The sequence below is a fragment of the Lolium perenne genome, chromosome 6 (genome assembly GCF_019359855.2).
Source record: "Lolium perenne isolate Kyuss_39 chromosome 6, Kyuss_2.0, whole genome shotgun sequence".
NCBI classification, from domain to species: Eukaryota; Viridiplantae; Streptophyta; class Magnoliopsida; order Poales; family Poaceae; genus Lolium; species Lolium perenne.
Window position 1 is genome coordinate 53,826,509 of NC_067249.2, and position 26,032 is coordinate 53,852,540.

At 47.3% G+C, this 26,032-nt stretch overlaps 1 protein-coding gene across 5 annotated transcripts in view; it reads left to right on the forward strand.

Annotated features, from left to right (window-relative positions):
• LOC127308011 (uncharacterized) overlaps positions 1 to 17,509 on the forward strand; it is a 119,732-nt gene extending 102,223 nt beyond the window's left edge. The window contains exons 2-3 of one of the 5 annotated variants that reach the window (XM_071821709.1): positions 15,067 to 15,788; positions 17,040 to 17,509. In XM_071821709.1, coding sequence (XP_071677810.1) covers positions 15,071 to 15,788; positions 17,040 to 17,338 — 1,017 coding nt within the window. In that variant the 5' untranslated portion in view covers positions 15,067 to 15,070 and the 3' untranslated portion in view covers positions 17,339 to 17,509. Of the gene's footprint in view, positions 1 to 14,947; positions 15,789 to 17,039 lie in introns of those variants that run through there. The other 4 variants (XM_051338772.1, XM_051338773.1, XM_051338774.2 and 1 more) reach the window with 4 other exon arrangements.
• The last annotated feature ends 8,523 nt before the right edge of the window (positions 17,510 to 26,032 follow it).

The window sequence follows — 26,032 nt, forward strand, 5'->3', positions numbered from 1 at the left end:
CACCGGCTTGCTGTAACAAAGGATTAACCGTATTGTGTGGAAGATGATTGTTTGCAGAAAACAGTAAAACAAGTATTGCAGTAGATTGTATTTCAGTAAAGAGAATTGGACCGGGGTCCACAGTTCACTAGAGGTGTCTCTCCCATAAGATAAAAGCATGTTGGGTGAACAAATTACAGTCGGGCAATTGACAAATAGAGAGAGCATAACAATGCACATACATGTCATGATAAATATAGTGAGATTTAATTGGGCATTACGACAAAGTACATAGACCGCTATCCAGCATGCATCTATGCCTAAAAAGTCCACTTTCAGGTTATCATCCGAACCCCCTCCAGTATTAAGTTGAAAACAACAGAAAATTGCATTAAGTATTGCACGTAATGTAATCAATAACTACATCCTTAGACATAGCATCAATGTTTTATCCCTAGTGGCAACAGCACATCCATAATCTTAGAACTTTCTGTCACTGTCCCAGATTCACGGAGACATGAACCCACTATCGAGCATAAATACTCCCTCTTGGAGTTACTAGCATCAACTTGGCCAGAGCCTCTACTAATAACGGAGAGCATGCAAGATCATAAACAACACATAGGTAATAACTTGATAATTAACATAACATAGTATTCTCTATCCATCGGATCCCGACAAACACAACATATAGTATTACAGATAGATGATCTTGATCATGTTAGGCAGCTCACAAGATCCAACAATGAAGCACAATGAGGAGAAGACAACCATCTAGCTACTGCTATGGACCCATAGTCCAGGGGTGAACTACTCACTCATCACTCCGGAGGCGACCATGGCGGCGTAGAGTCCTCCGGGAGATGAATCCCCTCTCCGGCAGGGTGCCAGAGGAGATCTCCAGAATCCCCCGAGATGGGATTGGCGGCGGCGGCGTCTCAGTAAGGTTTTCCGTATCGTGGCTCTCGGTACTGGGGGTTTCGCGACGGAGGCTATTTGTAGGCGGAAGGGCAGGTAAAGAGGCGGCACGAGGGGCCCACACCATAGGTCGGCGCGGCCAGGGCTTGGGCCGCGCCGCCCTATAGTCTGGCCACCTCGTGGCCCCACTTCGTCTCCTCTTCGGTCTTCTGGAAGCTTCGTGGCAAAATAGGACCCTGGGCATTGATTTCGTCCAATTCCGAGAATATTTCGTTACTAGGATTTTTGAAACCAAAAACAGCAGAAAACAGCAACTGGCACTTCGGCATCTTGTTAATAGGTTAGTTCCAGAAAATGCACGAATATGACATAAAGTGTGCATAAAACATTTAGATATCATCAATAATGTGGCATGGAACACAAGAAATTATCGATACGTCGGAGACGTATCAACGAGGAGGCGCCAAAATGAGTTCATGGCTACTAGGAATGTCTCTGTTCCTCCTCCTGGCCCTGAGTTGGAGCCCGTTCATGCAACTAACTGGGAGATGCCTCCCATCTCTGATCAGATGTTCCAGAACTTTGATCCCACATGGTACGGTTTTGGTGGTCCTCCTCCTATGCCTGCAAGTGCTCCTACTCCTGATGATGCTGAAGACAATACTGGTCACGAGGATGAGGGACAGGATGATGATCGCGAGGGCTCCTATTCCCCTTTACATGAGTTCTACTGATGGGTGCGCTAGTATCTCTCCCCTTTTTCTTCCCCTTTTTGGTGTTCCGATGCCAAAGGGGGGGAAGAGAGTAGAGTCTAGGATTCACGGGGTTCTTTGATTGTCACAAGCCATGGGTGTTGCTTTATTTGATTCTTATATGGCTTGTGCTTATTTGCTTTTATCATTCCAAGAACCATTTGCTATTCGTGTATGGACATGTACCTTTATGCTTAAACTCTATTATGTGTGCAACTCTATGTTAGGATGATTATGTGTGCTATGCTATATATCTTGATATGTACATCTCCATACCATGCTTGTTTCCTAAAGATATTGGGGGAGCTTCTCATGTTCCACAAAAGTTGCACTTTGCATTCAAACGCAAATTCTCCAAGTGCACACTTTATGGGGGAGCCGTCTCAATATCTTATATGGAATCAAGGTTTAAAGCTCATCATAATATCTATATGTGACTCTAGCTCGGTTTGTCATCGTATACCAAAAAGGGGGAGATTGTAAGGGTATTTTACCCTTATCCATTATTTTGGTAACAATGACACCGTGCTAGAGTATTTGGCCTAATACATGTCTATAAGGATAATCTCAGGTATTAGGCAAAGAGGCATAAATGGTGTATCAAAGGAACAAGAAGGCTGAAGGAGACCCCCATTTCAACAACAATCAAAAAGGGGTCTACAGCAGGAATCCGGTCAGCTGCCCGGTCAGACCGGCCTCCCGACCGGCCAGGCCGGCGTGCCGACCGGTCGACCGGGCGCCGAACTGATCCGGCCTGCTGCCCGGTCAGCCGGCCTACATACCGACGGGCCCGGCGTGACGGCCGGTCGACCGGGCGCCAACCGGACGAGTTCCTGGACGTCGCAAAGTGACCCCGGTGGGGGTCCGGCCTGCCGACCGGTTTGGACCGGCTGGTCCGGTCCGACCGGGCTCTGAACCGGACGATCCGGTCTGTGGTCCGGTTGACCGGGTTTGTCGGGAGAAAGGATGATGTGGCAAGTGACCAACGGCCATATTTCGAAGAACACTATAAATAGCCCTTCTCCTACCTCTGAACAGTTAGGCACTACACTACAAGCTGTTCTTGAGCTCTCTCTCTCATACTCCATTGCTAGAAACACCAAAAGCCTCAGATCTCCCTCCTCCTCCACCCAAACTCAAATCCCTCCGGGGAAACGTTAGAGGAGGACCCGATCTACTGTTCTACCAAGCCAAATCTCATTCCCCCTTGTATTCATCGAGAAGCTTGCTTCCTAGGGTTCCTTGGAAACCCTAGGTGGGCAAGAGGAGTCCGGAAGCATCCGGGCTGTGGATTTGCTCCGGGCAAGATTGTGAAGGTTTGGAGGCTACCTCAAAGTCTACCACAAGTGAGTGAGCTATTCCTTCGTGGGATAGGCTCCGGAGAATAGGGTGAGCCTTCGTGGCGTGGGGAATCCTTCGTGGGACCTCCACCCCTCCAAACGTGACGTACCTTCTTGCAAAGGAAGGGAACACGGGAATACATCCTCGTCTCCGCGTGCTATCGGTTATCTCTAACCGAACTCCTTACTTGTGATTTAACTGCATGTGAGAGCCTTCATGCTCGAGTTAGTTGTATCCTCAAATAGGTTGTTTCACCTAGTTTGCATTAGGCTCACCTTTATATTCCGCAAAGCCTAATATTGCAAAGAAAGAATTATAATCTGTAGAAACATATTCACCCCCCCTCTAGGTTTACCATCTCTATACTTTCACCCATCCCGTAACTTTCTTCCGGTAAAACCTACCATCGAGGCCCGGTGGCTAGGCGTTTCAACTCGGCGGCGGAGTGATCCTGCAAGGCACGTCAACATCGGGGAGCAGGGAGGCACTCACCATACGCAGTGGTGGCGGAGAAGGAACATCGCGGGAAGAGCAACTCGTGAGGAAGATCGATGAGCGATAGCTCCCGATTGAAGACTGAAACGCGTGCTGCCGACGATTGGGGCCTTCAGGGTCGATTACTTCTGTGAAGAGAAGCAAGATGACACGACGAGGACGGGCCGCCGATCAACTGGACTTGGGGATGGCCACGACAACGAAACGATCAATAGCCGTGATGAAGGCCATGTGTCTTCGTCTCTGTGTTCACTACGGGGACTATCGAGCTCGATGGAGTCGTATCGGAGGTGCTCCTCGACTCCAAGAAAATCCTCCGGTGGTTGGCTCACAACAGCGTTGCTTCCCCTGGAAGCATTTGCTCGCCGGAGTGGCAAAAATGCGGAGCTCAGAGCTTTCAACACGGGCACGTGGCTGCAACAATGAGCTCATCCAACCTCCCTAGTGAAGCCTTGCTCCCCATGTCGGCACGGCCCTGGACGAGGGTGTCAACTAGGTCACTGACAGTCCTCCGGGTTGGAGTCTAGGCAAAGCCAGGGGGTAGGGGGAGTAGTGGCGTTAACCATCTAGGGTCTAACTTGCCACGTCAGCAAGTACCTTATGAACCGTTCTAAGCTTAAAAATAAACATGAAGAATGCAATTTAATGCTATTCATGTGTGTTGTATGAAAAATGCACATTGTTCGATCTATAAAGTGGCACATCAACTTATTGCAAATAAAGCCCATGCACTATGTATAGTTGGCTTGTTGATGATCGAGTAAATTTATAGGTCGGTTACTTAATCATTATGCCAACTCTCGCTTATAAATAGTGGCATCTTCCGTGTCGCAAGATACAAAAGGAAAATGGAATTCTATTTTACATGTAGATACTACTTGTGTCGATGTCTAATGAAAGAGCTATTAATCGGAATGAGATACACTGGGAAATCGAGTTGAAGTATCAGAAAAAAAAGAAGCTCGTTGATACGTCTCCGACGTATCGATAATTTCTTATGTTCCATGCCACATTATTGATGATATCTACATGTTTTATGCATACTTTATGTCATATTTATGCATTTTCCGGCACTAACCTATTAACGAGATGCCGAAGAGCCAGTTGCTGTTTTCTGCTGTTTTTGGTTTCAGAAATCCTAGTAAGGAAATATTCTCGGAATTGGACGAAATCAACGCCCAGGGTCCTATTTTTCCACGAAGCTTCCAGAAGACCGAGGGAGAAACGAAGTGGGGCCACGAGGTGGTCAGACAACAGGGCGGCGCGGCCTGGACCCTGGCCGCGCGGCCCTGGCGTCTGGGCCCCTCGTGACGCCCCTTGACCTACCCTTCTGCCTACTTAAGCCTTCGTCGATAATAGCCCCAGTACCGAGAGCCACGATACGGAAAACCTTCCAGAGACGCCGCCGCCGCCAATCCCATCTCGGGGTATTCAGGAGATCACCTCCGGCACCCTGCCGGAGAGGGGAATCATCTCCCGGAGGACTCTACACCGCCATGGTCGCCTCCGGATTGATGAGTGAGTAGTTCACCCCTGGACTATGGGTCCATAGCAGTAGCTAGATGGTCGTCTTCTCCTTATGTGCTTCATTGTCGGATCTTGTGAGCTGCCTAACATGATCAAGATCATCTATCTGTAATGCTATATGTTGTGTTTGTTGGGATCCGATGGATAGAGAATACTATGTTATGTTGATTATCAATCTATTACCTATGTGTTGTTTATGATCTTGCATGCTCTCCGTTATTAGTAGAGGCTCTGGCCAAGTTTTTACTCTTAACTCCAAGAGGGAGTATTTATGCTCGATAGTGGGTTCATGCCTCCATTAAATCTGGGACAGTGACAGAAAGTTCTAAGGTTGTGGATGTGCTGTTGCCACTAGGGATAAAACATTGATGCTATGTCCGAGGATGTAGTTATTGATTACATTACGCACCATACTTAATGCAATTGTCTGTTGTTTGCAACTTAATACTGGAAGGGGTTCGGATGATAACCTGAAGGTGGACTTTTTAGGCATAGATGCATGCTGGATAGCGGTCTATGTACTTTGTCGTAATGCCCAATTAAATCTCACACTACTCATTATATCATGTATGTGCATTGTCAAGCCCTCTCTATTTTCAATTGCCCAACTGTAATTTGTTCACCCAACATGCTATTTATCTTATGGGAGAGACACATCTAGTGAACTGTGGATCCCGGTCCATTCTTTTAATCGAATACAATCTACTACAATACTTGTTCTACTGTTTTCTGCAAACAATCATCATCCACACTATACATCTAATCCTTTGTTACAGCAAGCCGGTGAGATTGACAACCTCACTGTTTCGTTGGGGCAAAGTACTTTGCTTGTGTTGTGCAGGTTCCACTTTGGCGCCGGAATCCCTGGTGTTGCGCCGCACTACATCTCGCCGCCATCAACCTTCAACGTGCTTCTTGGCTCCTACTGGTTCGATAAACCTTGGTTTCTTACCGAGGGAAACTTGCTGCTGTACGCATCACACCTTCCACTTGGGGTTCCCAACGGACGCGTGTTGTACGCGTATCAAGCTAAATTTCTGGCGCCGTTGCCGGGCAGATCAAGACACGCTGCAAGGGGAGTCTCCACATCGCAATCTCTTTACTTTGTTTTTGTCTTGCTTTATTTTATTTACTACTTTGTTTGCTGCACTAAATCAAAACACAAAAAAATTAGTTGCTAGTTTTACTTTATTTACTATCTTGTTTGCTATATTAAAAACACAAAAAATTAGTTACTTGCATTTACTTTATCTAGTTTGCTTTATTTACTGTTGCTAAAATGGGTACTCCTGAAAATACTAAGTTGTGTGACTTCACAACCACAAATAATAATGATTTCTTATGCACACCTATTGCTCCACCTGCTACTACAGCAGAATTCTTTGAAATTAAACCTGCTTTACTGAATCTTGTTATGCGAGAGCAATTTTCTGGTGTTAGTTCTGATGATGCTGCTGCCCATCTTAATAATTTTGTTGAACTTTGTGAAATGCAAAAGTATAAAGATGCAGATGGTGACATAATAAAATTAAAATTGTTCCCTTTCTCATTAAGAGGAAGAGCTAAAGATTGGTTGCTATCTCTGCCTAAGAATAGTATTGATTCATGGACTAAATGCAAGGATGCTTTTATTGGTAGATATTATCCCCCTGCTAAAATTATATCTTTGAGGAGTAGCATAATGAATTTTAAACTATTGGATACTGAGCATGTTGCACAAGCATGGGAAAGAATGAAATCTTTGGTTAAAAATTGCCCAACCCATGGACTGACTACTTGGATGATCATCCAAACCTTTTATGCAGGACTGAATTTTTCTTCACGGAACCTATTGGATTCAGCTGCTGGAGGTACCTTTATGTCCATCACTCTTGGTGAAGCAACAAAGCTTCTTGATAATATGATGATTAATTACTCTGAATGGCACACGGAAAGAGCTCCACAAGGTAAGAAGGTAAATTCTGTCGAAGAAACCTCTTCCTTGAGTGATAAGATTGATGCTATTATGTCTATGCTTGTGAATGATAGGACAAATATTGATCCTAATAATGTTCCGTTAGCGTCATTGGTTGCTCAAAAAGAATATGTTGATGTGAATTTCATTAAAAATAACAATTACAATGATTCCTGGCCATATCCTGCCAATGGTAACTCTTATGGTAGATATGTTTCACCTAATGAGGAAAAGATGTTAGAAATTGAAAGATCCACCAAGAACTTTATGCAATCACAATATGAGCAAAATAAATTGTTTACTAAAACTATGAATGAGCAATCTACCTTGTTGAAGAATATAGGAAATCAACTTGAAAATCTGAATATGGAGATCTCTGGGTTGCAAACTAAACTTGCAAATGCTGAAAACCGAATCTCATACATGTCTGCGTCACAATCTTCTTTAATTAATAAAATGGCTGCTAAACCTGAGGATATAGATAATAAAATTGTTACTACAGCAAATGCCATCCAAGTTAGAATTAATGAGAATATAAGATTAATGGCTGAATTACATGCTAGGTGGGAAAGAGAAGAAAATGAAAAACTAGCTAAAGAGAATAATATAGCTAAAGTTTGGACTATTACCACCACTAGCAATGCTAATGCTACACATGTTGCTGCACCTCCTACTAATAATGGTGAAATAATTGGTGTTGGCAATGTTTCCACTTCTAATGCAAAGCGCGAAAAACTGCCTAAAACTGCTGAAACTGCCTGTGATAAAACTGCTGAAATTTTTTCCAACATTGGGGATAATGATCCCATTACTTTAGATTATAATGGTTTGGATTTTGATGATTGTCATATCTCTGAAGTTATAAAGTTCTTACAAAAACTTGCTAAGAGTCCTAATGCTAGTGCTATAAATTTGGCTTTCACGAAACATATTACAAACGCTCTCATAAAAGCTAGAGAAGAGAAACTAAATCGCGAAACTTCTATTCCTAGGAAGTTAGAAGATGGTTGGGAGCCCATCATTAAGATGAGGGTCAATGACTTTGATTGTAATGCTTTATGTGATCTTGGTGCAAGTATTTCCGTTATGCCTAAGAAAATCTATAATATGCTTGACTTGCCACCATTGAAAAATTGTTATTTGGATGTTAATCTTGCTGATAATTCTACGAAGAAACCTTTAGGGAGAGTTGATAATGTTCGCATTACCGTTAAAAATAACCTTGTCCCCGTTGATTTTGTTGTCTTGGATATTGAATGCAATGCATCTTGTCCCATCATATTGGGAAGACCTTTTCTTCGAACTGTTGGTGCTATCATTGATATGAAGGAAGGTAATATTAAATATCAATTTCCTCTCAAGAAAGGTATGGAACACTTCCCTAGAAAGAGAATGAAGTTACCTTTTGATTCTATTATTAGAACAAATTATGATGTTGACACTTCGTCTCTTGATAATACTTGATACACACTTTCTGCGCCTAGCTGAAAGGCGTTAAAGAAAAGCGCTTATGGGAGACAACCCATGTTTTTACTACAGTACTTTTATTTTATATTTGAGTCTTGGAAGTTGTTACTACTGTATCAACCTCTCCTTATCTTAGTTTTGTGCATTGTTGTGCCAAGTAAAGTCGTTGATAGTAAGGTTCATACTAGATTTGGATTACTGCGCAGAAACAGATTTCTTTGCTGTCACGAATCTGGGCCTAATTCTCTGTAGGTAACTCCGAAAATTATGCCAATTTACGTGAGTGATCCTCAGATATGTACGCAACTTTCATTCAATTTGAGAATTTTCATTTGAGCAAGTCTGGTGCCTCAATAAAATTCGTCTTTACGAACTGTTCTGTTTTGACAGATTCTGCCTTTTATTTCGCATTGCCTGTTTTGCCATGCTTCATGGATTTTTCGATTCCATTGACTTTCAGTAGCTTTGTGCAATGTTCAGAAGTGTAAATAATGATTGTGTCACCTCTGAACATGTAAATTTTGATTGTGCACTAACCCTCTAATGAGTTGTTTTGAGTTTGGTGTGGAGGAAGTTTTCAAGGATCAAGAGAGGAGAATGATACAATATGATCAAGGAGAGTGAAAGCTCTAAGCTTGGGGATGCCCCGGTGGTTCACCCCTGCATATATCAAGAAGACTCAAGCGTCTAAGCTTGGGGATGCCCAAGGCATCCCCTTCTTCATCGACAACATTATCAGGTTCCTCCCCTGAAACTATATTTTTATTCCATCACATCTTATGTACTTTGCTTGGAGCGTCTGTTTGTTTTTGTTTTTGTTTTGTTTGAATAAAATGGATCCTAGCATTCATTGTGTGGGAGAGAGACACGCTCCGCTGTTGCATATGGACAAGTATGTCCTTAGGCTTTACTCATAGTATTCATGGCGAAAGTTTCTTCTTCGTTAAATTGTTATATGGTTGGAATTGGAAAATGATACATGTAGTAATTGCTAAAATGTCTTGGATAATGTGATACTTGGAAATTGTTGTGCTCATGTTTAAGCTCTTGCATCATATACTTTGCACCTATTAATGAAGAAATACATAGAGCATGCTAAAATTTGGTTTGCATAATTGGTCTCTCTAAGGTCTAGATAATTTCTAGTATTGAGTTTGAACAACAAGGAAGATGGTGTAGAGTCTTATAATGTTTACAATATGTCTTTTATGTGAGTTTTGCTGCACCGGTTCATCCTTGTGTTTGTTTCAAATAACCTTGCTAGCCTAAAACCTTGTATCGAGAGTGAATACTTCTCATGCATCCAAAATCCTTGAGCCAACCACTATGCCATTTGTGTCCACCATACCTACCTACTACATGATATTTCTCCGCCATTCCAAAGTAAATTGCTTGAGTGCTATCTTTAAAATTTCTATTCTTCACCTTTACAATATATAGCTCATGGGACAAATAGCTTAAAAACTATTGTGGTATTGAATATGTACTTATGCACTTTATCTCTTATTAAGTTGCTTGTTGTGCGATAACCATGTTCCTGGGGACGCCATCAACTACTCTTTGTTGAATATCATGTGAGTTGCTATGCATGTTCGTCTTGTCTGAAGTAAGGGAGATTTACCACTAAAATGATTAGAGCATGCATAATGTTAGAGAAGAACATTGGGCCGCTAACTAAAGCCATGATCCATGGTGGAAGTTTCAGTTCTGGACAAATATCCTCAATCTCATATGAGAAAAATCAATTGTTGTTGAATGCTTATGCATAAAAGAGGAGTCCATTATCTGTTGTCTGTGTTGTCCCGGTATGGATGTCTAAGTTGAGAATAATCAAAAGCGAGAAATCCAATGCGAGCTTTCTCCTTAGACCTTTGTACAGGCGGCATAGAGGTACCCCTTTGTGACACTTGGTTAAAACATGTGTATTGCGATGATAATCCAGGTAATCCAAGCTAATTAGGACAAGGTGCGGGCACTATTAGTATACTATGCATGAGGCTTGCAACTTGTAGGATATAATTTACATAACACATATGCTTTATTACTACCGTTGACAAAATTGTTTCTTGTTTTCAAAACCAAAGCTCTAGCACAAATATAGCAATCGATGCTTTCCTCTTTGAAGGACCTTTCTTTTACTTTTATGTTGAGTCAGTTCACCTATCTCTCTCCACCTCAAGAAGCAAACACTTGTGTGAACTGTGCATTGATTCCTACATACTTGCATATTGCACTTGTTATATTACTTTGCATTGACAACTATCCATGAGATATACATGTTACAAGTTGAAAGCAAACGCTGAAACTTCCTCTTCCTTTATGTTGCTTCAATACCTTTACTTTGAATTATTGCTTTATGAGTTAACTCTTATGCAAGACTTATTGATGCTTGTCTTGAAGTACTATTCATGAAAGTCTTTGCTTTATGATTCACTTGTTTACTCATGTCATTTACCATTGTTTGATCACTGCATTCATTACATATGCTTACAATAGTATGATCAAGGTTATAATGGCATGTCACTCCAGAAATTATCTTTGTTATCGTTTACCTGCTCGGGACGAGCAGAAACTAAGCTTGGGGATGCTGATACGTCTCCGACGTATCGATAATTTCTTATGTTCCATGCCACATTATTGATGATATCTACATGTTTTATGCATACTTTATGTCATATTTATGCATTTTCCGGCACTAACCTATTAACGAGATGCCGAAGAGCCAGTTGCTGTTTTCTGCTGTTTTTGGTTTCAGAAATCCTAGTAAGGAAATATTCTCGGAATTGGACGAAATCAACGCCCAGGGTCCTATTTTTCCACGAAGCTTCCAGAAGACTGAGGGAGAAACGAAGTGGGGCCACGAGGTGGCCAGACAACAGGGCGGCGCGGCCTGGACCCTGGCCGCGCAGCCCTGGCGTCTGGGCCCCTCGTGACGCCCCTTGACCTACCCTTCCGCCTACTTAAGCCTTCGTCGATAATAGCCCCAGTACCGAGAGCCACGATACGGAAAACCTTCCAGAGACGCCGCCGCCGCCAATCCCATCTCAGGGGATTCAGGAGATCACCTCCGGCACCCTGCCGGAGAGGGGAATCATCTCCCGGAGGACTCTACACCGCCATGGTCGCCTCCGAATTGATGAGTGAGTAGTTCACCCCTGGACTATGGGTCCATAGCAGTAGCTAGATGGTCGTCTTCTCCTTATGTGCTTCATTGTTGGATCTTGTGAGCTGCCTAACATGATCAAGATCATCTATCTGTAATGCTATATGTTGTGTTTGTTGGGATCCGATGGATAGAGAATACTATGTTATGTTGATTATCAATCTATTACCTATGTGTTGTTTATGATCTTGCATGCTCTCCGTTATTAGTAGAGGCTCTGGCCAAGTTTTTACTCTTAACTCCAAGAGGGAGTATTTATGCTCGATAGTGGGTTCATGCCTCCATTAAATCTGAGACAAAGGATGTGAAAGTTCTAAGGTTGTGGATGTGCTATTGCCACTAGGGATAAAACATTGATGCTATGTCCGAGGATGTAGTTATTGATTACATTACGCACCATACTTAATGCAATTGTCTGTTGTTTGCAACTTAATACTGGAAGGGGTTCGGATGATAACCTGAAGGTGAACTTTTTAGGCATAGATGCATGCTGGATAGCGGTCTATGTACTTTGTCGTAATGCCCAATTAAATCTCACACTACTCATTATATCATGTATGTGCATTGTCATGCCCTCTCTATTTGTCAATTGCCCAACTGTAATTTGTTCACCCAACATGCTATTTATCTTATGGGAGAGACACCTCTAGTGAACTGTGGATCCCGGTCCATTCTTTTAATCGAATACAATCTACTGCAATACTTGTTCTACTGTTTTCTGCAAACAATCATCATCCACACTATACATCTAATCCTTTGTTACAGCAAGCCGGTGAGATTGACAACCTCACTGTTTCGTTGGGGCAAAGTACTTTGGTTGTGTTGTGCAGGTTCCACGTTGGCGCCGGAATCCCTGATGTTGCGCCGCACTACATCTCGCCGCCATCAACCTTCAACGTGCTTCTTGGCTCCTACTGGTTCGATAAACCTTGGTTTCTTACTGAGGGAAACTTGCAGCTGTACGCATCACACCTTCCACTTGGGGTTCCCAACGGACGCGTGTTGTACGCGTATCACTCGTCTTTAGAGAGCAATAGGCACATATATGTTTGTGCAGAGACGTTTATTTAGAAAACTTTCACCTCTTTTCATACGAAGTGCTAAGAGCATCTCCACTCGTCTCCCCGACGAGGCCCCCGAGCGACGTTTTTCTCATCCGGACGGTGTAATTCGGCCCAGTCACGCCCCCGGTTCCTCGTTTTCGTCCGGATTTGGACCTAAATCCATCCGGCGATCCCAGGCCATCCCCGCCCCCCCCCCCCCCCCCCCGGGGAGCGCTCGGGGACTCCGGACGAGTGAAAAGCGGGGAAGGGCCCGATCTGTCGGCGACTCGACACACGAACCCCACCGCCACCTCGCTCAAAATCTCCCCCACCCCTCGTATCTCTCTCGCCGCCGGCACCACCCCGCCGTCTTGTTGCCCAGATTCCGCTGTCCCTCCTTCTCCACCTGCCTATATTCCACCGTCTTTCGACGAAGGCCTATCTGGCTGCTCCTCCGCCGGCCTGTTTTCCGACTTTGGCCTACTCCTCGTCGCTGGCGGCTCGGGTCGCCTAGACCACGCCCGTCAGGTGTTCGTCCATTTGCCTCGCCGGCCATGGACTCGGACGAAGAGGAGGAGCAGATGTTCGTCGAGCTTATGCGAGAAGAGATGGCAGCCGCCGCCCAAGACGAGGAGCACATGATGATCCTCGGCTGCTTGTCAAGCATGTACGCTGGACTGGCAACTGGTCGACGTGGTGGGTCGGCACCAGGTCGCCGGAAGTGCAAGCCGAGACAACGACTGGAGGGCTACTGCATGTTGTACGCCGACTACTTCGCCGACAATCCATTGCATGGTGAGAGTGTTTTCCGGCGTCGTTTCAGGATGAGCAGAAAGCTATTTCTGCAAATTGTGTATGCCATCCGAGACTTCGATCCCTACTTCAGATGCAAGGCGGATTGCACTGGTTTGGTTGGATTTTCGTCACTGCAGAAGTGCACAGTGGCTATGAGGATGCTGGCGTATGGAGCTCCCGGTGATGGTGCAGATGACTATCTTCGGATGGCGGAGTCCACCGCCCTTGATTGCTTCTACCGGTTCTGCTGGGCCGTCATAGCAGTGTTCGGGGACTATTACTTGAGAACACCCACTGTCGAAGACACTCAGAGGATCCTTGCAACAAATGAAGCCAGGGGTTTTCCAGGGATGCTTGGAAGCATTGACTGCATGCATTGGAAAGGGAAGAACTGTCCGTTTGCGTGGCAGTGAATGTACAAGGGTCACAAAAACGGCTGCACTGTGATACTTGAAGCAGTGGCTACCCATGATCTCTGGATTTGGCACTCTTTCTTTGGTATGGCTGGATCCAACAATGACATCAACGTCCTAAACTGCTCCCCGATCTTTTCCAAGCTTGTTGAGGGCCATGCTCCCCCGGTGAACTATGTGATCAATGGTCGGCACTACAACAAAGGATACTACCTTGCAGACGGTATCTATCCAAAGTGGGCAACATTTGTGAAGACTATCTCGAAACCTAGCACCCCCAAACTTTGCGAGTTTGTGAAGAAACAAGAAGCTTGTCGAAAAGACGTCGAGCGTGCATTTGGTGTCCTCCAGCAGAGATTTACTGTCATCCGGTTCCCCGCTATGACTTGGTCCAAAGATCAGATGTGGGAGGTGATGAACTGCTGTGTGTGCCTACACAATATGATTATTGAAAATGAGCGAAAACATCCGGTTCCTCTGGCTGAGCAACAAGCACCATATGAGAGAGAGGGACCTCTTGCACAGCCTAATCACCAGGTGCCGACAGACTGGGCGGCTTTCATTGCTATGCGCCAGGAGATCCGAGACCCTACAATGCATCGACAGCTGCAAGATGATCTGGTGGAGCACATATGGACGCGCCGAGGCAACGCCAACGCCGACACCGACGCCAACTAGTCTGTGCTTTATTTATTTATTTCAAAACTTGTGAAATTGTGTGCTTCATTTGTTTCAGCACTTGTTAAACATTGCACTGCTTTTCGCCGAAATTGTTTGAATCTTGTTTGCCGAACTTGTTAAATTTTATATCGAATTTGTTTGAAATATGTCAAATGCCCCAAGTTGGGGGTGTCCTGCCGGGGAACGGCTGGAACTTCGGCGCTCCCCACGCCAGATTTACGTCCAATCCGGACGAAGCAATCGCCGGATTTGGGCGTGGGGAGCGCCAACCAGTGGGGATGCTATAAGGCTACTACAACATATGTACAACACGAATATTGCACTCACTCACTCTGAGCTTGTGCAACAGACACAGCATGAGTGGTTTGTGCAATTTCCTCTTGGTGCGAACACGTTTGTTTAGATTAATGAACTTTTACCTTTCTTCGTACGAGATGCTAAAGTTTACTGCAAAATCTGACACGAAGATTCCACTCACTCACTCCTCACTCATTGTGAGCTTCTGCCACCCGGCTCTCGCCTCCGCATTCCCAACAGCCTCCATGGATCCCCACGGCGCCGACCTCCCGTGCATCGTCCAAGCCCTAGCCTCCATGGACCCCAACGACGCCGCCGAACGTCCCTGCATCGTCCAAGCCCTAGCGGCGTCCCCCTCCAAACCCCAAGCGGCCTTTCCCGCCGCCGCCGCCGGAGACCATCCGACGCCGCCCGCCCCCAAATCCTCCAGGACCAGAGCCACGAGCCCGCGCCGCACGCGCTCCGGCGGCGCCCCCGAGTGGACCGCCGCCGAGACCCTCGCGCTGGTCGCCACGGTCGCCGCCGTCGACGACGACGGCTGGGCCCGCTCCGTCTCCGCGTTCCAGAAGTGGGCCATCGTCGCCGACAACCTCGCCTCCTCCGCGGGGCCCTCCTCCAGGCGGAAGGGGAGGGCGGCCGGCGAGTGCAAGCGGCGCTGGGAGGCGCTCGTGGCGGAGTACGGGGCGGTAAGGCGCGCCGGGGGGAGGTACTGGGGGATGGGCGCCGCCGCGAGGAGGAAGGCCGGGCTCCCCGAGGGGTTCGACGCCGAGGTGTACGGCATCATGGACGCGCTGATCCAGGTCGAGGAGGCGTTCCTGGCGGGTGCCGGTGGTGCTCAGCCAACTCAGGTGCGGAAAGAAGAGAGTGGTGATGCTGGAGTCGGGGAAGAGGAGGAGGTGGATGGTGAGGACGGTGAGGGGGAGATGCAGGTGGATGGAGATGCTAATGCTCCTGAAGGTTTGGGTAAAATAATTCTCTCATTCTGCTTTCTGTGTTCACACTCCTGACCTGATCCGCATGTGGGTCTGAATCTAGTAGATATTTCGATCTGGTAATTGTGTGTGCTTTTGGTTGTGATATGTTGGGGATACTTTATGGATTATTAGAAAATGCGGCCATGTAGCATTTCAACGATACAATGTGGAAATAGATCTGGTAATGAGACGATATGCCTATGGAATCAAGCTACTGAATTAGGATGATTTGGTCAAGCCATCATTTTGCATGCCAGTATGGTTCCATTCTGGGTTGTGTTATGGAACTGATATTAAGCATATTTCTGATAGTGTTAGTAGTAGTTGCCATGAAGGAGGCTTATATTGTCTTTCCTTTCGGATTTTTCTTACTAGTAACAATATTGTGTCCTAGTCCAATTGGAATACTTTGTTTTCCTTGTAACTGCCATGTCCACTCCAGTAGCTCTTCTCTATAGTTGGCTGGGAGCCCGGAGCCACAGATCCTCTGTGATTACAATCCAGAATCTTCAGATACAGTATCTTAATTCATTTTGATGCATTCTAGGTTGTCATTTATTAGGATCTAGAGAAATTCACCCTTTGTAACATCATAAGGAAACAAGTCTTTCTTGTCATTTTGCTGTCTGTATAACTTTGACCCAATTATTCCATGTACAAGCAAGCAATTCTCTTAATGATCTCATCATTCTCATGATGTGCGGTGTTACACAGTGAGGTGTTCCTTATCTGAATAATGAATGTGGCTTTAATAGAAGTTATGCCACAACAATATCATTTTGGTAGTGGTAAACCTGAATTTGGTCACTAGCTCTATCTCCTCATGCTATAATTGTATCCGTTGATTCCAAAATAGTGACATATCGTAGGGACATACATGGAAACATTTATCTAGATTTTTAGTATGAAAGTAATATTTCATATCAAATCTGTGCTCTTGTGTAAGTCGGTAGAAATTTATGATGACAGAGCATATACTGAGAGAAGGAGAGGTTCAGTTTCTCATATTATTGAAATATGATTGGTTGAACTGTCGAAGCCCATTTTCTACAAACTTATTTTACTTTGCATTGACGTCTTTACTATGTAGATCGTTTCCTTAAATACCATTGTTTGTGTTTGTTGATTACTCGAATGTTGAAACAGATTCTTTCAGCACACAGAATTATGGCATCTGTTTATGGTATTTGTTTGTGGCCTGTCATGTTTTGCCGCTAACTTGCGTGTTCTGTTTGTCCAGAAGATGCTGGGGCGGAAGCACACAACAAGCACAAGAAGAGCCAAACTGATGCATGGGAGCTGGCCAACAAGTTAAACGAAAACGCGCAACATATTCATATGCTACTAAACGGAGAGGCCAACGAAGAAGCTGGCAAGAACCATGTTCCTGGCGATGGTATCTCACCCGAGGCAATGGAGACCAGTCGCCAGAAAGCCGACGAGCTGATCAAATCGCTAGGCGGGCTCGTGAGCTACTTGAACCAATTCACCGATCTTATCAAGGAAAATGGGATCGAGGACGTCGTCGGTGTGAACTGATTGGTGCTAGGCAGGTTTCCTTTGAACTGAAGTGAGAATCCTGCAGCCCAATCCTGTATCATTGTCCCTATCCGTCTCGTCTATCTCTGTAAATATGAGGGCCCTGTAAGATGCTTCTAATCAAATGATGTAGGTTTGTAGCACACACTGTTATGTGCGTTGGTGCCATTATTTCTCATGGTCTCACCTCTGTGTCGTGGGATTTCTCATCGCTTGAGGCCACTACCCAGGGTACCGTGCCAGGTAGTGATACCTGGCTATACAAGGATGCCGTTCCAGGCAGTGAAATCAGGCCAGTAAATTGGTGAATATACATCAAACAGCTTGAAGTCATCACTCAATACCTACAAACCGAACAACGGAGAATTTCATGTCATTAGAACCTTATGCATTTGATATGCAAACAATGCCCATCGGTAGCAAACCAGGAGCCCACAAGACATCCAACAGGATGCTGATCTGGAAGAACGCCTGCGCAGCAAGATTGCGCCACATCGCATTGCTGATGAGCGGCGCAGTGCGGCGGATGGGCGGACGGTCCATGCGAGCTTTGGTCGGTGTGTTGAGGCCAGCGCGCGGCGCCCATGGTGTCAATTATCAGATGGGTCTAATCCTAGTGCTGACAGAGCTAGCTGTTCACAGTCCTAATGCTGATGGGTCTAGTCTAGAACAAGGAATTATAGGGGGGAAATGGAAGGATCTGGCACATTCAGCTTACCAGCAAAAAAAAAAAAAAGGCACATTCAGCTGTTCTTATAGCTGTGCACAATAGTGCAATCGGCGGGCATTCAGAGTACTCCCTATGAGAAGCTTCTGTTTTGTTATGGGTATACTGGATTTGTTTCGAGAGCGAAAAAGCTAAGATTCATGATCGGACGATGACGACGTTTGTGTACTACTTCCCTCTTAAAGATATCTCTTTGGGTGCATCCGTACTACCTATATTATGTTAGGGTATCTCCAACGGGGCGTCGCAAACAGACCATGAGCGACCGTTTGTGTCTGCATGGTCGAAAAATACGTATGGGACCAGGCCCAGCGACCCGACGAATAGTGTCCGAGCTGTTCGCGGAAATGCAAACCTGGCCCAAATATGCGCCTCGGGTACGTCTCTGCGGACCCGCCGAGTTCCCGCTTGCGTTTGGCGGACGTTTCGTTGGACCCGCCTGGCAGCGACCCAGGCTCGATGCGTCTTCTCAGGCGCACCACTGGCACCGTTGCGTCGCTTCGGCAGTCTGCACCACGTTAATTGCGTGCCTCGCCTGCTGAGCCACCGCCAACCACCTCTGCCAACGAAGTAATGGCGATGACACGCGTGCCGCGCCCCTCGCCTGCCTCCGGCCTATATAAAGAGGGGGGTGCTCGTCTTCCTCATCCACTCCTCCACACAAACCCTAGCCGCCACAACCTCCACCGTAGTGCCGCCCAGCTCTTCCTGCGACGCAACCATCCCCGCGAGGAACTCTATGGCGTGTCCAGGTGGCCGACGAGGTGGTCGAGGCCACGGGCGTGGCCACCCCGGGGCCAGAGCCGTCGAGATGGAGCAGCTACGGCCGCACGGTCACCGTCGTCTGCGCCGTCGTCATCTTCGCAGGGGGACCGCTGCTTCTCTGTGGTGACCCGGCATACCACTGCATGGTGTAGTATGCAAGTCTGATATAACACCAATGAAACACCGTTCCACTAGTATTATATCACTCAGAGTGGTACAACAGAAACATATGCGGATCCAAGGCATGTCTATAGAATTACAATATTGACTCTGTTACATAAGATCCTCATAGCCTCCTACTTTACAATGAGGTAAAACTGCAAATAAACTCCAGAAGAACGACTCGTAGTCTAGTCTTATCACGAACTCTATTTGTGGAGTATTTAACTAGCTATAGAGGCTAGGAATAGATTCTAGCTAAATAGGAGCTAGGTTTAGGAAGCTAGTTCCCTTCTATGGCTAAACTAGGTTTTCTCCTTGTTGGATGTGGTATCTGCCTCCTCTGACAGGTTCCTATCTCTTGAAGTAGTTGTTGACTCCTCGGCCTTCGAGTTGCACTGTAGATCCTCCTTCGATGCCTCCATATCTAAGCAGGGGATTTAAGAGTGGGATGAGTACGAGCGTACTCAACAAGTTCATTATAGGAAAGAGGTGTTTAATGCACTAGCTACAGCATTAGACCAGAAAGTCTAATACCAATGCAAGTTTTCATAATCATTTCTTCAAAATGTTGCTTTTATTCAGAAGAACTATGTCCGTCAGCCTTCACCGGTTTACTAGAACTTCATGGAGCTCCTTTCCGGCAGCGTTCGCAGTTTCATATCCCGGAACAGGGAGTGACAGGTCACGGTTCATTACACTCTGCAGAGGTGTGTTGCTTTACCCATAAGAGATCTTAACCTTGGTGCCAACCGGGAATGACCCGTCCACACTTCCTTTGGTGTGAGGCCCAGTATAAGGTCATAGCCAATCATATTCCTCCGCTACCTCGCACACCCACCCTTTTGTAAGATTGTCTTCCCCTATATATATGGTGAGACCGACCCAGGTGTTGGGGGGATGACCCCCGGTATGCCAAAGGCATGCCAAACCGGATGGTTTGAGCCATCAAGATACCGGTTTAATGTTTATATCGGAGCACAAAGAAACGAGTTTGGTTAAGTAAAGCCAGGCCGGTATCCCCAAGAGGGGTATACCGGAACCGGATGAAGAAGACACCGGGCTACCGGTAAGAAGAGCATGTCGGCAAGACTGGTCAAAGATTCTCTTCAGAGCTAGAGGACAAGGATGAGCTAAGCAAAGTAGCTTTAAACGAAGCCCTGGCGCCAAAGAGAGGGATGACGCTGAAAGAAGCCGGAGGACGTCAGCTTCCCTGATTAAAGAAGACCCCGGCGTCATCCATGATTAAAGTTACTTTGTAAAGTAGTTTGTCCAGTCAAAGATGCCATTAGGGTTTCTTGCCCTGTAAGCCACCCTCTCCCCTATATAAGGAGAGGGGGCACCCCCGTATCCGAGAGGTGAGAGGTTAGATGAAAGAGAGGGATAGAGGAACCTTGTAACCAGAAACCTGTACCATGTTGAGATCAATGAAGATAGTGATCTAGAGCAGAGTTCTTCCTTGTGTGTTTCTTCTTGTATCCCTGCCTTTGGCTGAGTTCTTGAGGAAAGCATCCGGAAGTTCATCCCATCTAATCACAAACCCTCCCCCGAATCCTCTAGCGTCCATTCGGCCCCAACTCAAGCCATCCCATGGCATCTGCTCGTTCACCACGACGACAGTTGGCGCCCACCGGGGGGCATGAAGTGGCGCTTGCTGGAGTTCACATTCGGGCGGGCATCCTCGACGTCGCCGGCCAGCGTACGGTGTCCGCGCTGGTGCAGCGCATCTACGCCATGGACTTCATCAACGACAACGCGGGCTGCTTCGCCAACGGCGGCATCTTCCCAAGAACGGCCGCATCATCGAGTTCGGCAGCCACCGCGTCTACTTCGGCACTGTCCCTGTGCGCTAGCGCCCCTCGCCGGTGCTGGTGGCGCCGGATCCGCCAAGGTGGCTACATGCTGGCCGCGCACCCGGCAGCGTGGAGGTGATGATGGCTGGCGTGGTCGGCGCCGGCAAAGAAGCTGTGGAAGAAGGTGCTGGGCGTGCGGCTTCAACCCGTGCGGCCAAGCCACCGCTCGAGCGCGACGCAGGCGCTGCGGGAGCATCATCCGCGCTACCGGAGACACCGCTCCAACGGCGATGAACGTCCTCGCCACGCCCATCGCGCAGAACATCGACCCGGCAGCGGCTCAGGCGGAGCTGGAGGCGCAGCGCCAGAAGGTCCTCGAGAGCGGCAAGGACGTCGTCAGGGCGCAGCGCGAGCTGAACCTAACCATACGTGAGTATAACGCTGCCCATGGCTTTGCTTCTGTTAGCGCTCATGCTGCTAGGATACCGGAGAACCGGCTTAAGGCTCACAATCTAGATCAGGATTTGCGTAAGGAGATTCATGCCGGCAAAAGTACCTCTGCATCTGTGAGCATCGTAGAGAAACCAAAGTACAGTAGCCCGGATAAAACCATAAAAGCTGCTAAGGCTGCTGTAGATCTGTGTGAATCGCTTTCCGGGGACGCTCTGGCAAAACAACAAGAGCGTGTCCGGGAGTTGCTTGAAACTATCGAGCAGCAAAACGCTGAGCAGCTTGCTAGTGTTATCACCAGATTTTAACCAGATCAGAAGTGGGCCGTGATTGAGATGGGCTTAGCAAATATACGTAAAAATTATTCATGAATCAGCCTTGTATGAAGAGTTTGGGCTAAATTGCCCGTGTATCTGTAAATATAGTAGGATATGTGTCGGTTATGATTAAAAGGTAGAGTTTAGCTCGTACACGGTTGGGATTATTCCCACGTTAGGAAGTCTACGGACTATAAATATGTATCTAGGGTTATTGAGAAAGGAGGACGATCACGTTCACAACAAACCAATCTAGGCGCATCGCCACCCCTTGTTTCGAGGGTTTCTTCCGGGTAAGCGCTATGCTGCCTAGATCGCATCTTGCGATCTAGGCAGAATCTTGTTTATTCGTTGTTCATGTGTTGCTCGTACTGAAGCCTTTTTGATGGCGAGCAACACCGTTATCATGGATATGTTAGGGTTAGCATCGGTACTTTCTTGATGTATTTGATTAGTCATGCTACCCCTGGATATCTAGCCACTCTTGTACTGATCTTAGGTGCAAGGGTGGCACCCTGCTTAGTCATTGTTTAGTAGATTCGATCCGTTACGATTGCTCCTTGTTCTTCAAGGATTAGTTTGATATCTACATAGTTAGGCCTTGCAAACGGGTTGAAGGATCCAGTAGCACGTAAGGTATAGTTTGCTAGCCCTAGAGAAGATGTTTCGGGAATCAACTCCACGTTGGTTTTTAGGCCTTGTCTAGAGCTGGTTTATTATCACCTTTCGTGTCTGCCAGGCTCAATTACGTGTAGGATGTTCCGGTTATGTGGTGAAAACCCTAGATCATCGTAGATCGTTTTAACCTAATATTGATCAAGCAGGACCACCATGTTATCGTAGATCTCATACGAATCATGGGTGGATCGGCTCCTTGAGCCGATTCACAGGACAACCTGAGAGCCGATCGAGGCTCGTATTTAATGTTTACGTGTATGCCATGCAGGAAACTAGTCGAAGCAATCCATCACCTTCCTGACCAGGTATAGGTCAGGTGGCACGCCCTTGCACCAGCATCGGACGTGCGTGCCGGAGCTTTGCGGGCCGTCGCCCGAGGGACCAGGGCCCACCAGCAGTCCTGGGAGCCTCCCGGCTCTTCGTGTTGCCCGTCACTACTCGTCGGTGGGTTTTGGTGGTCAACACATTCTGGCACGCCCGGTGGGACATTCTTCTGCATCAACTGCATCAACATCCGCATCAGAGATGGCCGAAGATCCAGTCACGTATGAAGACCTGTCTGAGGAGTACAAGAAGAAGTACGACGAGATCAAAGCTCTCTTCGAAACCGACCTCATCGGCTCTTTCCAGAGGACCCGCTCACACGGCATCAGGTGGAAAGGGTTCTCAGCTGAAGGCGCTCTCGATGGAGTGGATCTGTCTACTCCTTCAGAAGAACGCACCAGGTCCCTACGTCAAGAGGTTAATCACATGGTAGCTCATTCGCTACACCGCCATTCTGAGAGCCTGGTGAACGCTCTGGAGCGTGTCGCGCTTCGCGTGGTCCAGGAAATCATGAAGCATCAGTACTCTCCGTCAGGACCTGCTCTAGGGACTCACCAAGGAGAGATACCGTTCCAGACCAGGCCACAGCTGCCATTCGCGCTAGCAGCACCAGAACTGCCGAGTTCACCGGCATACGTCGTCTACAAGATCGGTGGCGATCCTAGCGATTACCAGTTCTTGTATGAACCGCCTAAGGAGATCCCGCACGGATACATGTGCACATATGTGCCAGACTGCAATAATTGGGCGCGCACGAACCAGGTTGCAACAGGAGGGATTTCTGGAACAGCGGGAGGGGTTTCTGGATCGGATCCCGAGAAGCAGGCGTGGCCAGATAAGTATGCCACTCCAACGAATCATCAAAGCTCAACTCCTGCAGCTAGCACCGTGGACCAGATCAGTGCAATCTTGAGGGACCAGTTCGGCATGGTGCCGAAGAGGAGGGCAATCAGCTACTCCAAGCCGTACCCCAACGAGTACGATTTGATCCCATTACCACCCAAATATCGGCTCCCCGAATTCTCCAAGTTTAGTGGATCGGAAGGCTCTAGTTCAGTTGAGCATGTGAGCCGATATTTGGCGCATTTGGGCATGATCTCAGCATCAGACCCATTACGTGTGAGGTTTTTCGCGCAATCTCTCACAGGATCGGCTTTCGGGTGGTACACCTCGCTGCCACCAGATTCAATCCGGACTTGGAAGCAGATGGAAGAACAGTTCCACATGCAATATCACTCAGAAGATTCCGAGGCTGGCATTGCCGATCTAGCACAAGTACGACAGAAGCGCGGAGAAACGGTATCGGAATACATTCAGCGCTTCAGGGCCGTCAGGAACCGATGCTATTCGGCTCGTATGAATGAAAAAGAGGCAGTCGATCTGGCAGTGGTGGGTCTCGCATCGCCGATCAAGGATATGGCTTCCCAAGCAGAATACACTTCACTGGCGCATATAGTTCAGAAACTATCATTATATGAACATCGCCACCCAGAGTTGTACCAGGACAAGTTCAAGCGCTCGGTAGTCCTGGTTGAGACAGAAGAAGATGAAGACTTTGCGGGAGATCAGGAGGTAGCCGTGGCTGAATGGACTCGGGGGGCAAACCCCGTGTCCTGCAAATGGGTTAAACCACAAGGTCCTGCAAAAGGGTTTGACTTCGACGTAAGCAAAGCTGAGCAGATTTTTGACCTCTTACTCAAGGAGAAGCAGCTGAAGTTACCCGAAGGCCATAAAATCCCTACGGTGCAAGAGATGAACGGAAGGCCATACTGCAAGTGGCATAACTCGTTCACCCATACTACCAGCGACTACAGGGTGTGGCATCAGCAGATCCAAATGGCGATAGAACAAGGCCGTCTAATTTTCAACCAGTACGCCATGAAAGTTGACACGCACCCCTTCCCTGTCGTTAACATGGTGGAGTGCACTTACCCTGGGAGGTGCCAGCCAGGTTTCTCGTTCAGTATTAACATGGTAGGACCTGTGCACCACCCTGGTAAGGACAAAGACGAGAGCAACCGCTCTCGTGGCAAGGACAAAGAAGAGGCCGTTCCACGCGACCGCTCCCAACGTAATGACAAGCGCTACATCACAGAGGAGCAAGTGAGGAACGTGCGATACCAGCGACCTCTCTCCGAGCACCTCCTCAACAAATATGAGCGTCAGTACGACCAGCGCCGGCGATACGACAGCGACAACGAAAAAGATCGTCGGTCTAGTGTGGATAATAGGAAATATCGTCGGTACGATCGAGACGACGAAAGATATGAGCGCCGCGTCAAGGAAAAGTCAAGAGAGCAAGACGACATTGACAGACACTGGGATTGTCCTTTCTTCAAGCATTGCTGGGATTCAGGGATGAGCTGATTGCCTACAATCGGCAACTACCCAGAGTGTAGACAGAAAAAGAGGGACACAGGAGATGTGTCAGTGTTCAAGCGTCTAGGGCCTCTCTCGTCTCGGAACAAGCAAGCTGAGTCCTCTCGGGTGGAAGATCTCGAGGAGTTAGAAGATGAAGATGAAGAAGAAGAAGATAGATACCACCGGCCAAGGTGGTGCCCTGACGGACTCAGTCATTCTCAAAAGCGTAGGGTTCAGCGACTACGTAGCGTAGAGGAAGCCGAGAGACGATACCTACACGCGTTAAGGAAAGCGCGGCCTGATCTGGCCGCGAAAATTCAGCAAACTCTGGACGAGGAGGGTCGTCCACAGAAGAAAGAGTGGCGCCCCAAACAAAAGAAAGCCGATGATAAGACATCGGCTGGCACGAACATGGTGTTCATTCTTCCATCGGAGTTTTGTGCTCCAGGAACAGAAGAGGCACCTATAGCACAGCTCGACTGCGGCCCACAACCAGTTATCTTTGAGAAGCCACAAGAAAGGAGCTACAGAAATCTGAAGGCCCTGTACTTAAGAGGTTATATCAACGGGCAGCCTATCAATAAGATGCTGGTCAACACGGGAGCGGCAGTCAATATAATGCCATACTCCATGCTACGTCGCTTGGGACGCTCTAGCGCGGATCTGATCAAAACCAACGTCACTTTAAACGACTTCAACGGCCAAGCATCAGAGGCGCAAGGAGTTCTGAACGTGGATTTAACTGTAGGCCGAAAGACCATCCCTACGTCATTCTTCATCGTCGACAGCAAAAGCACCTACGCTGTCCTGCTAGGGAGAGATTGGATCCACGCTAACTGCTGCATTCCATCCACTATGCACCAATGCTTGATACAGTGGGATGGAGATGAAGTCGAGGTCGTCCATGCAGATGATTCAGCCGAAATCTCAACAGCTGGCATGAACATTTGGGAAGCGGGAGGCCAAGAGCCGCTCTCCGGGATCAATCTGGACGGCTGCGAGTGCATCGAAGTGACAAAAAATGGGGTGAGGCTGGTCTTATCCACCGGCCTGACAGTATAGCAAGAGCAAATGCAATGGACATACGTGGCAAGGCCGATCCCTGCGATCGGCCCCAAAA